This window comes from Pristiophorus japonicus, chromosome 20 (genome assembly GCF_044704955.1).
Source record: "Pristiophorus japonicus isolate sPriJap1 chromosome 20, sPriJap1.hap1, whole genome shotgun sequence".
Classification (NCBI taxonomy): Eukaryota; Metazoa; Chordata; class Chondrichthyes; family Pristiophoridae; genus Pristiophorus; species Pristiophorus japonicus.
In genome coordinates, this window is record NC_091996.1 from 67,287,442 (window position 1) to 67,304,244 (window position 16,803).

General features: G+C 46.4%; 1 protein-coding gene across 50 annotated transcripts in view; it reads left to right on the forward strand.

Moving 5' to 3' along the window:
• Positions 1 to 16,803, forward strand: part of LOC139232545 (heat shock protein DDB_G0288861-like) — a 990,854-nt gene that overhangs the window by 93,091 nt on the left and 880,960 nt on the right. For all 50 annotated transcript variants that reach the window (XM_070862910.1, XM_070862948.1, XM_070862943.1 and 47 more), the window contains exons 5-6: positions 5,344 to 5,373; positions 12,689 to 12,742. In XM_070862910.1, the coding sequence (XP_070719011.1) occupies positions 5,344 to 5,373; positions 12,689 to 12,742 (84 nt within the window). The remainder of the gene's footprint in view (positions 1 to 5,343; positions 5,374 to 12,688; positions 12,743 to 16,803) is intronic.

Here is a 16,803-nt window from a genome sequence, read left to right on the forward strand (position 1 = left end):
CCATTGGTGGCCATGCCTTCTGTTGCCTGGGCTCTAAGCTCTGGAATTCCATGCTTAAACCTCTTCGCCTCTCCACCTCTCTTTCCTCCTTTAAGACTCCCCTTAAAACCTACCTCTTCGACCATGCTTTTGATCACTTGCCCTAATTTCTCTTTATGTGGCTCGGTGTCAAATATTTTGTCTCTCATACTCCATGAAGCGCCTTGGGACTTTTAATTACATTAAAGACGCTATTTCAATACAAGTTATTATTGAAATGAAGATAAGTCAGATCTGTGAAAGGAACAAGGCCATGATTCTTGGTAGCTCCTATGATAAGAAAGCTCAATACCATGGAGCTTCTGATCACAGGATTAGATTTAGCTAAGTGCACTCACCGGAGCAGTTAGTCTAAAGCCAGCAATGTCCAGCAGTAGCACATAGCAAAGAAAGAAGCAAGCAATCATGTTTTAAGGATCAATTTTATATTGAAATAAAAAGAAAGTAAGACTTGCATTTATATTGTGCCTTTCATGACCACCTGACATCCCAAAGCGCTTTACAACCAATGAAGTACTTTTTTAAAGTGTAGTCATTATCGTAATGTAAGAAATGCTTATTAAAGGTTATTGCACAGGTGTCTTAGTTGGTTTGGTGCTTTGAGGAGAATAATAACTTTTGTAAGTACTGTAAATATACTGTTTGTACCAAGTCCTGTTATTTTACCTATTCAATGTGTTGAACTAATTTGCTCATGATTTTATAGTCTGAGGCATAGCATGGTATGATATGTTATACTTCTGCCTACAAAGCGATCACGTGGGGCACATGGTGTTATTAATGTAAACATTACCAATGTATAAGACTTGCCACCTGTGGGAGACCCTGGGCAAGCAGGTATAAAAGGCAGTCTACCATTCTGCCTTCTCACTCTGGAGTTACAATAAAGAGACCAAGGTCACAACAGTTTGAGCTTAAGATATATTGTATCGCTCAGCAATGGGCTTGGCATCCTCAGGGGGTTCACCGGCTCCAATTGCAATGTAACCATCTCATTATTAGAGTCTTCCTGCTGCCCTTCATTGCCTCGTATGCCCAAGTGCTAAACAAATTCCTGTTGTTATTCGAGCCAGGCATCGGCACCAAAGGCACCAAAGTGCAGATCCATCTAGTCCCTGATGCACAACCCGTTCATCATAAGGCCCGAGCTGTTCAATACATGATGCGAGAGAAAGGCGAGATCGAGCTGAACAGACTTCAACGAGCCAGTCGAGTTCAACAAGTGGGCCAGTCCAGTCGTTCCAGTGTTGACGAGTGGTGGGACGGTCATAATCTGCGGGGACTACAAGGTAACAATCAACCGAGTCTCGTTACAGGACCAGTGCCCTCTACTCAAAGCGGATGACCTGTTTGCAACGCGAGCAGGGGGGGGGATGTCATTCATCAAGCTGGATCTAACCTCTGCTTACATGACACGGGAGTTGTTTGAACCTTCAAAAAAATTGACATGCAACAACACGCACAGAGGACTGTTCATATACCACAGATGCCCCTTTGGGATTCGTTCGGCAGCGGCCATCTTCCAGAGGAACATGGAAAGTCTGCTGAAATCGGTTTTGCACACCGTGGTGTTCCAAGACGACATCTTGATCACTGGCCGCAACACCATTGAACACTTGCACAACCTGGAAGAGATTCTCAAGCGACTGGACAGAGTGGGACTTGGGTTGAAACGCTCCAAGTGTGTTTTCCTGGCGCCAGAGGTCGAATTTCTGGGGAGAAGGATTGTGGCGGACGGCATCAGACCCACGGACTCCAAGATGGAGGCCATCAAGAATGCACCCAGACCACAGAATGTGACAGAACTGTGTTTGTTCCTGGGACTCCTCAACTATTTTGGTAACTTTCTACCGGGGTTGAGCACTTTGCTGGAACCATTGCATTTATTGCTACACAAGGGTGATGACTGGGTTTGGGGTAAATCTCAAGAGACAGCCTTTAACAAGGCCAGAAACCTGCTACGTTCCAACAAGTTACTTGTATTGTATGACCCGTGTAAACGTTTAGTACTAGCTTGCGATGCATCTTTGTATGGGGTCGGTTGTGTGTTACAGCAGGCAAACTGCAACCAGTTGCATATGTGTCCAGAAGCTTATCTAAGGCTGAAAGAGCCTACTGTATGGTTGAAAAAGAAGCATTAGCATGCGTATACGGGGTTAAGAAAATGCACCAATACCTATTTGGGCTCCGGTTCTAGCTCGAAACCGACCACAAGCCGCTCGTTTCATTGTTCTCAGAAAGCAAAGGTATTAACAGCAATGCTCCGTCCCGCATCAAAAGATGGACACTAACGTTATCTGCGTATGATTATGTAATTCGCCACAGACCAGGCACGGAGAACTGTGCGGATGCCCTCAGTCGGCTACCATTGCCCACCACCGAGGTGGAAATGGCGCAACCTGCAGACTTGCTCCTTGTAATGTATGCTTTTGAGAGCGAGGGGTCACCTGTCATGGCTCGCCAGATCAGGACCCGGTGCTATCACTAGTAAAAAGCTGCGTCTTCAATGGGTGCTGGTCGGCGGTCCCAGGAGAAATGCAAGACGAAATTAAGCCGTTCCACCAACGCAAAGACGAAATGTCCATCCATTTGGATTGCCTCCTGTGGGGGAATCGTGTAATTTTGCCAAAAGATGGCAGGGAAATGTTTATACGCGACCTTCACAGTACCCACCCAGGCATTGTCATGATGAAGGCTATTGCCCGATCGCATGTTTGGTGGCCCGGCATTGACTCGGAATTGGATTCATGCGTACACCAATGCAACACTTGCTCACAGTTGAGCAATGCACCAATGGAGGCCCCACTGAGTCTGTGGCCATAGCCCTCCATTGGTCAAGGATCCACGTAGATTTCGCTGGCCCCTTTCTCGGAAAGATGTTCTTAGTAGCAGTGGATGCTTACTCTAAATGGATTGAATGTTTAATAATGTCACCATGTATGTCCACTGCTACCTTTGAAAGCCTCCGGGCCATGTTCGCCACCCATGGTTTGCCCGACATCCTTGTTAGTGACAATGGAACATGTTTCACCAGCTCGGAATTCAATGAGTTCATGACCCGCAATGGCATCAAGCATGTCAGGTCTGAGCTGTTTGACCATCCAGTGGTCAAGCAGAACGGGCAGTCCAAACTATCAAGCACAGCTTGAAACGCGTGATGGACGGTTCCCTGCAGACCCGGTTATCTCGGATTCTGCTCAGCTACCGCACACGACCCCACTCGCTTACCGGGGTTTCCCTTGTAGAATTGCTAATGAAGAGAGCACTCAAAACCAGGCTCTCCTTAGTCCACCCGGATCTCAATGATCATGTAGAAACCCGGCGTCACCGGCATAACACAGCTGCGCGATCATGGTACACATTTTGTATCGGTCTTCATGGTAGAAGACACTAAAAGCATCCCAATAATTGATAATCAAGGGGCGATTGGGAGGGAGGATCTTAAAACAATCACTTCACTAGAGAAAAAGTACTAATGGGACTAAAGGTGGACAAGTCCCCATGAGCTGATGGCCTGCATCCCAGGGCCTTAAAAGAAGTGGCTGCAAAGATAGTGGATGCATTGATTGTAATCTACCAAAATTCCCTGGATTCTGGAGAGGTCCCAGTGGATTGGAAAACTGCAAATGTAATGCCCCTATTTAAGAAAGGACTGACAGAAAGCAGGAAACTTTACACCAGTTAGCCTAACCTCTGTCATTGGGAAAATGCTGGAGTCCATTATTAAGGAAGTAGCTGGACATTTAGAAAATCATAATACAGTCAACCAGAGTCAGCATGCTTTTATGAAAGAGAAATCATGTTTGACAAATTTGCTGGAGTTCTTTGAGGATGTAACGATTAGAGTGGATGAAGAGCAACCAGCAGATGTCATATATTTCGATTTCCAGAAGGCATTCGAGAAGGTGCCACATAAAAGGTTACTGCACAAGATAAGTGCTCACGGGGTTAGGTGTAATATATTAGCATGGATAGAGAATTGGCTAACTAACAGAAAACAGAGAGTCAACATAAATGGGTCATTTTCAGGTTGGCAAACTACCTGGTGGAGTGCCATAGGGATCAGTGCTGGGGCCTCAACTATTTACAATCTATATTAATGACTTGGATGAAGGGACCGATGATACAAAAATAGGTGGGAAAGCAAGTTGTGAGGAGGACGCAAATAATCTGGAAAGGGATATAGATAGGCTAAGAGTGGGCAAAAATTTGGCAGATGGAGTATAATGTTGGAAACTGAGGTTATCCACTTTGGTAGGAAAAATAGAAAAGCAAATTATTATTTAAATGGGGAGAGATTACAAAAGGCTGAGGTATAGAGAGATCTGTGGGGGTCCTTGTACATGAAACACAAAAAGGTATTTTGCAGGTCCAACAAGTAATCAGGAAGGCCAATGGAATGTTGGCCTTTATTGCAAAGGGGATGGAGAATAAAAGTAGGGAAGTCATGCTACAATTGTACAGGGCGTTGATGAGATCACAAATGGAGTACTGCGTACAGTTTTGGTCTTTTTATTTAAGGAGGGATATATTTGCATTGGAGACAGTCAGAGAAGGTTCACGAGATTGATTTCCTGAGATGAAGGGCTTGTGTTATGAAGAAAGGTTGAGCAGGTTGGGCCTATATTCCTTGGAGTTTAGAAGAATGAGAGGTCATCTTTTTGAAACGTATAAGATTCTGAGGGGGCTTGACAGGGTAGATGCAGAGAGTATGTTTCCCCTCATTGGGGAATCTAGAACTAGGGGTCATAGTTTCAGAATAAGGGGTCGCCCATGTAAAACGGAAATGAGAAGGAATTTCTTTTCTGAGGGTCATGAATCTTTGGAATTCTCTATCCCAGAGAGCTGTGGAGGCTGGGTGATTGAATATATTTAAGGTTGAGATCGGCAGATTTTTGAATGATAAGGGAGTTAAAGGTCATGGGGAGCAGGCAGGGAAGTGGAGTTCAGGTCAAGATCAGATCAGCCATGATCTTATTGAATGGCGGAGCAGGCTCAGGGGGCCAAATGGCCTACTCCTGCTCCTATTTCTTCTTGTGTAAATTCTCACTCTGGTTCCAGGGGGACACGAGGGAGTGCCCACTGATGCTGAACCCAAAGCTAATGTCCACGGTAAAACCCCAAAAATGTAATATTGCGAACTGAAAAGTAATTAGTCAATTTATTGTTTCATAATTCTTAAGTGGGAGTGCAAAATCTAGAAACCTGTGCAAATCCTAACTGATTGTTTAACCTATTCCTTGACTGTGGGTAAAGTGTTAAGAAAGAAAGCTCCTGACACTTTTTTTTGTTTCGTCCTTTTAGCAGATCATTGAAAGAGTCACGTGATGTTTGGTAGGTACAATACACAGATTCTGTTTCATCACCTTTTGAAATCGCCATTTAAAAAAAATAAAAGACTGTTTACTGCGAGAGAAAATTGGAAGGGTCGGTGGGGGGCAAAATTGGAAGCTGCAGCCGGGAAGCGCAGAGAATGGAGGGAATGATCAAAAAGACCGGGAGCAGGGAGGTGGGAGATCATGGCTTGGGGGAACATTGTGGCTCGGAGTGTGCGGGGCGGGGTGCAGTGTCCAATCATCTGGAGGGGTGGTGGAAGCAGGTAAGCTGAGTCTAGCAGGTAAGTGGAAAGATGCCGTCTGGCCAGGGTTAAATTTAAAATGGAAATTAGATCTGAGGCACTCCTCCTGGGAGTGGGCTGCTCACCTGCTCCTCCATTAAAACTGTAAGTGGGCGGGTTCAAGGCAGGTTGGGTTCGGGTTTGAGATTTTTAATATTTTAACATCCTACCCAACCCAAACCCACCAGTTTTTGGGTGTTAAAAATCTCATTGTTGTCGCACTAGCCCTCTAGACACTGTGGACATCAGTTTAATATTAAACTTGTTAGGGGATTGGTTGAAAAATTGTATTAGAACATGGACCTTCAAGGGGTGAGAACTCAGACTGGTTTCATTCCAGTGATGGGATTGAAATGTCCCTTTTCTGAAAACTTTAGGGGACCCTTAGTTGAAATTCATTTATGTATATTTAACTGAATTACAAGTTTTGATTTTCGTTCCCGGGATGTTTGCATCGCTGGCAAGGTCAATATTTATTGCCCATCCCTAATTATACTTGAGAAGGTGGTGTTGAGCCGCCGCCTTGAACCACTGCAGTCCTTATGGTGAAGGTACTCCCACAGTGCTGTGAGGGAAGAACTTCCAGGATTTTGACTAAGTGATGATGAAGGAACGGCAATGTGTTTCCAAATCAGAATAGTGTGTAACTTGGAGGGGAACCCGCAGGTGATGGTGCTCCCATGCGCCTGCTGCCCTTGTTCTTCTGGGTGATAGAGGTCACGGGTTTGGGAGCTGCTACCGAAGAAGCCTCAGCAAGATGCTGCAATGCATCTTGTAGATGGTACACAATGCAGCCACGATGCACCGGTGGTGGAGGGAGTGAATGTTTGAGAGGAATGGCGTGCCAATCAAGCGGCTGCTTTGTCAAGGATGAGGTTGAGCTTCTTCACTGTTGTTGGAGTTGCACTCATCCAGACAAGTGGAGAGTATTCCATCAGACTCCTTGGAAATATATTGCCGGTCTTTCATCGTCGCTGGGTGAAAATCCTGGAACTCCCTCCCTAATAGCACTGTGGAGTTCCTTCACTACAAGAACTGCAGCGGTTCAAGAAGGCAGATCACCACAACCTTCTCAAGAGCAATTAGGGATGAGCAATAAATGCTGGCCTGAGCGACGGATACATCCCAGAACGAATTAAAAAAACATAAATACTGTGATAACAAGAGTGGGTCAGAGGCTGGGTATTCTGCGGTGAGTGTCTCCTCTCCTGACTCCCCAAAGCCTTACCACCATCTACAAGGCACAAGTCAGGAGTATGATGGAATATTCTCCACTTTCCCAGATCAGTGCAGCTCCAATAACACTCAAGAAGCTCAACACCATCCAGGACAAAGCAGCCCGCTTGATTGGCAGTCCATCTACCACCATCAACATTCACTCCCTCCACCACCGGTGCACCATGGCTATACAGTGTACCATCTATAAAATGTACTGCAACACTTCGCCAAGGCTTCTTTGGCAGCACCTCCCAAACCCGCGAACTCTACCACCTAGAAGGACAAGGGCAGCGGGCGCATGAAAACATCATCACCTGCAAATTCCCCTCTAAGTTGCACACCATCCTGACTTGGAAATATAGCGCTGTTCTTTCATCGTTGCTGGGTCAAAATCCTGGAACTCCCTCCCTAACAGCACTGTGGGAGTTCCTTCACCACAACGAGTGCAGCGGTTCAAGAAGGCGGCTCACCACCACCTTCTCAAGGGCAATTAAGGATGGGCAATAAATGCTGGCCTTGCCTTTGACGCCCACATCCTGGAACGAATAAAAAATATATAAAGGCCGGACCAGGTAAGGACAGCAGATTTCCTTCCCTAAAGAACATTAGTAAAGTTAAGTGGAGTTATATCCACATGACAAAGCTACCCACAGTTCATTGCTGGTGAATAATAACTAATTTTGTTATGGAGTAAATTCAATACTAATTTCATTCTTAAAAAAAGTAACCTCATCACCACTTCCTACCCTGTGTCAGGTATTTGTGTGTAATAATTGGCCATGAGTTTCACACTATTATGATACCAATAACAAACATTGGAGCACAATTCCATGCCAAGCTTTATTTTTGAGTATTTTTTGATGATCTCTTCACATCTCTAGGAAAAGACAATGCTCATCTCAGGATGACCGAATTTACTTCACCAGTATTTATGCTTATTATGTGTATATTAGGATTAAAAAGATTTCGGGTGCAGACTAAAATCTCTCTGGGGACCAATACAAACACACAATTGCTTAAGACAGTTTAAAAATGTTAAAGTTTTCCCGAATTGTTTAAGAAGTTTAGAAGTTGATTAAAAGTTTAAAAATTGAGTCCCTTCGGTCAGTTCAGTGCCGGCCCCGGAGTCCCTTTGGCCGGTTCGACGCCAACCCGGAGTCCCTTCTGCTGGCCGGTTCAGCGCCGGCCCTGGAGTCCCTTCGGCCAGTTGAGCGCCGGCCCCGGGCAGAATGTTTCACAGTACTGCCGGAACACTCCACCCCAATGTTTTCCTTGTGGTCGGCAGGCCAGCGGGCCCAGAAGAGCCGGCAGGCCTCGAAGAGTCGGCGGACCTCGGAAGAGTCGGCAGGTCCCGGCGAGCCCCAAAGAGCCGGTGGGCCGCGAAGTGTTGGTGGGCCCCAGAAGAGTCGGCAAGCCTTGGAAGAGCCGGCGGGCTCAGAATAGCCAGCGATCCCCTGAAGAGTCGACGGGCCCCGACGGGGCTTGGAAAAGTCAGCAGGTACAGGATCCTTTCGGCCCCGGGTTGGTGCAAGCCGGTGCAGGGTCCTTTCGGCCTGGGGTTGGTGCGGGCCGGTAATGCTAGCTGAATGAGAGAGATAGGAGGGTTACTAAGGATTTGCAATTGAGGTACAGACAGGTAAATGAAGCAAGAATGAAAGGTACAAAAGAAATGAGAACAGTCATGAGAGACATCACGCAGCAACTCTTAATCTATTTACTAAACCTTCAATCAACTTGCGTAACTTTAAAAAAAAATAATCTGGAAATACTTTTAAACTCAAACTTTTGAAACAACTACCCCAGCGGACAACTGACCTTCCCAATGCCAGCCTCCGCAACCAAGCCTCAGGCCATCTACCATCAACGGTGCTACTCTGCGCCGAGTTTGTGGCGAACATCTCGCCATAGGCAATTAGGCTTATACAGCAGTCATCTTGGATCCCCTTGCCACTGGACCAAGACCTTGCTCAGCTAAGCCCATGTGGTTGCCGGTGTGCAGTGGTCACTCAACGTTAAAAGAACTCACGCACAGGCATCTTGCACTTCGCGAATATGAAGTTCGGAATCTGGAACGTCAGGACCCTCATGGACAATTCCAACAGCAACAGGCTGGAATGCCGCACCGCCATAGTTGCTCCGGAACTTAGACGTTTTGACATTGACATCATCTCCCTAAGCAAGACCCGACGGGCAGGGGAAGGCCAGCTCAAGGAACATGGTGGAGGTTACACCTTTTTCTGGAAAGGAAAACCAGAGAAAGAATGCCGCCTTCATGGAGTCTGCTTCGCCGTCAAAAATGAACTCAAAGACTCCCCCTGCGGGGTTAACGAACGCCTCATGACTCTTCGCCTTACCCTATCCCAGAATCAATGCGCCACAGTCATCAGTGCTTACGCCCCAACACTCAATGCAACGATGAGGGTTTTTATTCCAACCTCGAGACATCCCTGTCCCGCGTCCCCATGGGCAACACATTGATCCTCCTCGGTGACTTTAATGCCATGGTTGGCAAAAAGACAGTCCTCTGGGGAGGCGTGATTGGCAGAGAGCGGGTCGGGAAAGCCGACTCCAGCGGTACCCTACTCCTGACAAAATGTCTAGAACATGAACTCCTCATCACCAACACCCTGTTCCGCCAGAGGGACAAATACAAGGCATCGTGGCAACACCCTCGCTCCAAACACTGGCACCTGCTCGACTACGTCACCGTCCGAGCCAGGGATTGCAAGGATGTGCGCATCTCCCCCGCCATGACAGGAGCTGACGACTGCTGGACGGATCATCGCCTAATCCGATCCATCATCAATATAAACATAGCCCCAAAGCAGAGGGGACAGCAGAAGCAGTGCCGCAAAAAAGTTAATGCCGGGGCACTTAAAGACCCAGCTAAGAGAGCTCTATACAACCTGCGCCTCACAGCTAATCTGGCGTGCCTTGATGACCCTGAGATGCTGAATGCCCACAGCACTTGGTCTGCCCTCCAGGTCTCCATAACCAGTGCTTGTGAAGAAACACTTGCTTACTCAACCAGAAAACACCAGGACTGGTTTGATGAAAATGATCAGGAGATCCAAGAACTAATTGATCATAAGCGCAGAGCATTTCTGAGCCTCAAGCAACAACCCAACTCGGGAGCTGCAAAGCAATGTTACAGATGGCTTAAGGCTGAGGTCCAACAAAAAACCCTGGACCTAAAGAACAGGTGGTGGATGGAGAAAGCACAGGAGATACAACAACTGGGCGACAGCCACGATATGCGAGGATTCTTCATTGCAGTCAAGGCCACCTATGGTCCAAACTCCCAAGGCCCCACCCCACTCCTGGCCAAGAACGGGAAAACACTCATCAAGGACACCGAGGCTGTCAGGGCCCGCTGGAAGGAGCACTTTGAAGATATCCTCAATCGAGACTCTGCCTTTGTCTCGAGTGTTCTCGACTCCATCCCGTAGCATGCGACCCGCCACCACCTCATTGAAACCCCAACGCTGCACGAGGTAGGCAAAGCCATAAAACAGCTCAAGAATAACAAGGCTACAGGTACGATGGAATTCCTGCTGAGGCGCTACAGTATGGCGGAGAGGCGCTGTCGGCGCGGGTACATGACCTCATCTCTCTCATTTGGAGGGAGGAGAGCATGCTGGGAGATCTGAGATGCAGTGATCGTAACCATCTTTAAAAAGGGGGACAAGTTTGACTGCGGCAACTACAGGGGAATCTCCCTGCTATCAGCCTCTGGGAAGGTTGTCGCTAGAGTTCTCCTCAACCATCTTCTCCCTGTGGCCGAGGAGCTCCTCCCAGAATCACAGTGCAGATTTCGTCCCCTACGGGACACAACGGATGTGATCTTTGCAGCGCGACAGCTGCAGGAAAAATGCAGGGATCAGCACCAGCCCTTATACATGGCCTTTTTCGATCTTACAAAGGCCTTTGACACTATCAACCGTGAGGGCTTATGGAGCGTCCTCCTCCGTTTTGGATGCCCCCAAAAGTTTGTCAACATCCTTCACCTGCTCCACAACGATATGCAGACCGTGATCCTTACCAGCGGTTCCATTACAGACCCAATCCACGTCCGGACCGGGGTCAAACAAGGCTGAGTCATCACTGCAGCCCTCTTCTCAATCTTCCTCACTGCCATGCTCCACCTCACAGTCAACAAGCACCCCGCTGGAGTGGAACTAAACCACAGAACCAGTGGGAAGCTGTTTAACCTACGCCACCTCCAGGCCAGGTCCAAGATCACCCCAACCTCTGTCGTTGAACTGCAGTACGTGGACGATGCCTGCGTCTGTGCACATTCTGAGGCTGAACTCCAGGATATAGTCGATGTATTCACCGAGGCAAATGAAAGCATGGGCCTTACGCTTAACATCCGTAAGACAAAGGTCCTCCACCAGCCTGTCCTTGCCGCACAGCATTGCCCCCCAGTCATCAAGATTCATGGCGCGGCCCTCGACAACGTGGACCACTTCCCATACCCCGGGAGCCTTTTATCAACAAAAGCAGACATTGATGCAGAGATTCAACATCGCCGCCAGTGCAGCCTTTGGCCGCCTGAGGAAAAGAGTGTTCGAAGACCAGGCCCCCAAATCTACCACCAAGCTCATGGTCTACAGGGCTGTGGTAATACCCGCCCTCCTGTATGGATCAGAGGCATGAATGATGTACAGAAGACACCTCTAGTCGCTGGAGATATATCACCAACATTGTCTCCGCAAGATCCTGCAAATCCCCTGGGAGGACAGGCGCACCAACATCAGCGTCCTCGCCCAGGCTAACATCCCCAGCATTGAAGCACTGATCACATTCGATCAGCTTCGCTGGGCATGCCACATAGTACGCATGCCAGACACGAGGCTCCCTAAGCAATTGCTCTATGCAGAGCTCCTTCACAGCAAACAAGCCAAAGGTGGGCAGCGGAAACGTTACAAGGACACCCTCAAAGCCTCCCTGGTAAAGTGCGACATTACCACTGACACCTGGGAGTCCCTGGCCGAAGACCACCCTAGGTGGAGAAAGTGCATCCGGGAGGGCGTTGAGCTCTTCGAGCGTGAAGAGATCAGGCGCAGGTAGTGGAAGGAGCGTGCGGAAAATCAGTCCCACCCCTCCCCTTCCCCCGACGAATGTCTGTCCCACCTGTGACAAGGCCTGTCGCTCTCGCATTGGACTGTTCAGCCACCAAAGGAATTAACTTTGGGAGTGGAAGCAAGTCTTCCTCGATTCCGAGGGACTGCCTATGATGAATGATAAGACAGTTTGAGAAATAGATATCCATGTGAGGACAATAAGGCATGCTGTTCCAAGGCTGAGCTTTAGTCACACTTAGTGAAGTTTTAAATATATTTAATTGTTACCGTAAATAGGAATTCCTCACAGTACCTCAGGACCAGTGATTTGCCAAGTTTCTTCAGAAATAATACAGCAGAGACTGTCTAGATACTACACAGCTTTTAAACACGTGAAACTGTCGTGTTATTTAAATAAAAGCAAACTACTGCGGATGCTGGAAAACTAAAATAAAAACAGAAAATGCTGGATACACAGCAGATCAGACAGCATCTGTGGAGAGGGAAACAAAGTTAATGTTTCAGTTCGATGACCGTTGATCACTACAATTATTTAAATATGTCTTTAGGAGTTTGTGTATTGATGTACAACATAATTTAGATTTGAATTATTTGGATACTGACTTTGCATAGATAAGCATATAAAATATTTGTAGAAAATTATTTACGTATTTGTAATCTACAAACTAACATAATTTTGTTTGTCTTTGCTTTTGTCTCATCCGTACTGCAAATAAATGCCTGATAGTGGTCGTGACTGTAACAAAGATGATTATTGGAGCTGCAACAAGCAAAGTTCACCGTAAGTAGAAAAGATTTAGCCAGATGACATCAGATTAATTTGAGGCTGCTTCTGAATACAGTGAATTCTTACAACAAAACAGTTGATTATGTACAGGAAGTATCAAAGGAATAGTTAATTTTGTTGATTGGGGTGTCATCATATAATGCACATATCTCGCTATATGGTGTGTACTTCTGTTTCACTGTACACTTTATGCAGCTAAGTATATTATATGTTTATTTCTGGAATAAATTATGCTTTACTGCACTGTAAGGTGTATACATTCCCTACTTTATTTCAGGGTGTAATGATTATGCCTTTAGCTAGTGCCAATTTTCATCAACTGGTGTTGTCCCGCTGCAATACACATAAAGTGCACTGAACTTCCTCTTGCGCCTTATTTAAATAATGGAGGCATATGCTGAGTGTATGGGTACACTATTGAGTGCAGTATAGGGTTGCCAACTCTGATTGGACCAATTCCAGGAGATTTGATCACATGACCTCAAACCGCTCTGCCCCCACAATTAGTTGGCTGACACGTTCATCTTTGCAATGCCCCTCCTTCGCACGCCAATTGAGAAGCGAACAGACCCTTCATTACCAGATTGGATGATTCTTGACTGTCAATCAAACAGTTTTTTACCACCATCTGCAATATTTTATTAGCTAATAAATAAAAGTGTTCAAAGAAAATTTTAAAAACTCAGAACTTCTTTAATGTCCCCATAAATTTTTTCCAGGATTGCTCATAGGAGTGTTCTGCAGATTAATCTTCAATTCCTGGAGACTTCAGATCAATCCTGAAGGGTTGGTAACTCGAGTGTAATAAGGATGGGAAACGGAAGTCTGGCACTTTTTGGCCCTAAAAGGGAGCAATAACTTTAAAGGGGCACTGAAAACCCAATTAAAGTAATATAGCTTTTTCTGGCTTTCAGATGGTATGAAACAGTATTTTTCTTTAAATGTTGAAATCCATTTTATTATATGCTGTAGTTGGGGTGACAGCAACATCCCAACCAGGAGTCTGGTCACCCCTGCATTCTGACTGGGAGGGAGTTGGTAAAAGGACAGCACTGTTGTGATGAGCAGTAGGTGGAAGAACAGGAAAAACAAGTATGAATGTGGCAATAGGAGGAGGGTGCTTGATTGACTGTGAGGCTTCCCTTTTTATTTGAGTTATCATGAATATATAATATGGTCCAGGAGAGGGACGATTTTTGCTCTGTGAGAAACAGTAGTTACTGTCTTAGAAGAGGGCAGATAGATTTCTTCAGTAGCTGCAAAGGAGACTTCAAGGTTGTTTGCTCTCATACTCATCCAACTAACCCATGTTGTAATGGAGACATGATACAGAATACAATCTCCATCACTAAGTGTATGAAACTAGCAGCTTTCAACTATATTCTGAAGCATCAAAACTTTTTTTTATTCAGTAGACCGAAGACTTGACTTTGCCAGCCTGCCATTTTAAGCCCAAATGCGCTGCTACTTCCTGAGCAGTTCAGGTAGCAGTAATGCCAGGTTGTCATGGAATAATTTTACCCCTGATCTGTAGCCAGCTGTGTGCAGAGCTATCTGGTATCTAAGCATGGAATTTACATTGCCACATGCTCTTAAGGATGACACTCCAGTGTAGTGCTGAGGGAACGTTGCACTGTCAGAGGTGCCGTCTTTCGGATGAGACGTTAAACCGAGCCCCAGTCTGCTCTTGCAAGTGGACGTAAAAGATCCCATGGCACTATTTCAAAGAAGAGCAGCGGAGTTATCCCTGGTGTCCTGGCCAATATTTATCCCTCAATCAGCATAACAAAAAACAGATTATCTCGTCATTATCACATTGCTGATTGTGGGAGCTTGCTAGTGCGCAAATTGGCTGCTGCGTTTCCGACATTACAACAGTGACTACACTCCAAAAGAACTTAATTGATTGTAAAACACTTTGAGACGTCCGGTGGTCGTGAAAGGCGCTATATAAATGCAAGTCTTTTTTCTATCTTAAGACATAGTCAGGTTCAGATACCAGAACAGTCAGAGGAAGTTTGGTTACAGTACTTTTCAGGTAAAGAATCAAGAAAGTAGATTTGCACTCATTTCTCATTTGTGTGGTACCTGTTTTGGAGTTCTATTTGGGAACAGGGCTGAAGAAAGTTTACTCTGTTTTCTCTTTAAGTGGTTGTACAGTACTCTCTGTTAGCGGACATTTCGGTAGAAATTGGTTTAGACCTGCTTTTGGGCCCAAAATAATGACCCAGTGGCTCACCTGAAATTGGACCTCTGGCCTCTTTTTAATAATAGAGGCAAACTGCCGGCCCCTTTCATACTACCAGAGGTAGCTTACCCAACAGCATGAATCGAATTAAACTGCCTCAGGTAAGTGTTGAAAGGGGTGTTGAGGGAGGGGGGCGGGGATTGAGCGTGGACAATTAGTAGAAAAACGTCCCAAGGCGATTCACAGGAGTGTTATCTAACAAAATTTGACTCGGAGCCACATAAGGAGATATTAGGACAACAAAGAGATAAGTTTTAAGGAGCATTTTAAAGGAGAAGAGAGAGGTAGGGAGGCAGAGAGGTTTAGGGAGGAAATTCCAGAGCTTAGGGCCTAGGCAGCCGAAGGCACGGTCACCAATGGAGAGGCATCGGGGCCAGAGGCCAGAATTGGAGGAGCGCAGAGATCTGGAGGGTTGTAAGGCTTGGATGAGGTTACAGAAATAGCATGGGGTGAGGCATATAAGAGATTTGAAAACAAGGACGAGAATTATAAAATTGAGGCATTGTTGGACCAGGAGCAATGTCGGTCAGCGAGCACAGGGGTGATGGATGAACAGAACTTGGTGTGAATTCGGATACGGGTGTGTTTTGGATGAGCTCAAGTTTGTGAAGTTTAGAACATTGGACGCCGGCCAGGTGATCATTGGAATAGTCAAGTCTAGAATTACAAAGGCATGGATGAGCCATGCGCAGCCGGCTCATTGGCTTTTAAATGGAAAAACCGTGCATGCACGGAAACTTGAATGAGCTGCGCAGTCCGGTAAAGGGGTCACGCACCCAAAAAAAAAATGACGGAAAATTAGTTGCGAATGGTGTGATTCAGCCTCAGACAGTTGCCAGGGAGAGAGATGGAATCAGTAGCTAGGGAATGGAGTTTGTGGCGGGAATCAAAGACAATGGTTTCAGTCTTCCCGTTATTTAGTTGGGGGACATTTCTACTCATCCAGAACTGGATGTCGGATAAGCAGTGTGACAAATCAGCGATAGTGGAGGGGGAAAGAGAGGTAGTAGTGAGGTAGAGCTAGGTGTTGTCAGTGTACATGTTTTTTTTATTATTTCCAGGATGTGGGCTTCGCTGACAAGGCCAGCATTTATTATCCATCCCTAATTGCCTTTGAGAAGTTGGTGGTGAGCCACCTTCTTGACCGCTGCAGTCCTTCTGGTGAAGGTACTCCCACATTGCTGTTATCGGGCATGCAGACGATGTGGCCCATCCATCAGAGCTGATAGAGCATGGTCAATGCTTCGATGCTGGGGATGTTGGCCTGAGCGAGGACAGTGACGGTGCACCTATCCTGCCAATGAATTTGTAGGATCTTGCCGAGGCAGCGTTGGTGGTACTTCTCCAATGCTTTGAGGTGCTTGCGGTACATAGTCCATGTCTCTGAAGCATATAGGAGGGTGGGTTTCACGACTGCTCTGTAGACCATGAGCTTAGTGTGGGGTTTGAGGTTCTGGTCTTGAAACACCCTCTTCCTCAGGCAACCGAAGGCTGCATTGGCGCACTGAAGGCGGTGTTGGACTTCGACATCGACGTCTGCCATTGTTGGCAGTAGACTCCTGAGGTATGGAAAATGGTCCACATTGTCCAAGGTCTCGTCATGGATCTTGATAATCGGGGGGCAGTACTGTGTGGTAGGGGAAGGTTGGTAGAGAACCTTTGTGTTACAGATGTTTAGTGTAATGTCCATACTCTCGTACGCTTCGGTGAAGGTGTTGACAATGGTTTGGAGTTTGACTTCCGAGTGTGCACATTCTCAAGAGTCGTCTGCGTATTGTAATTCAATGACAGAGGATGGGATGACCTT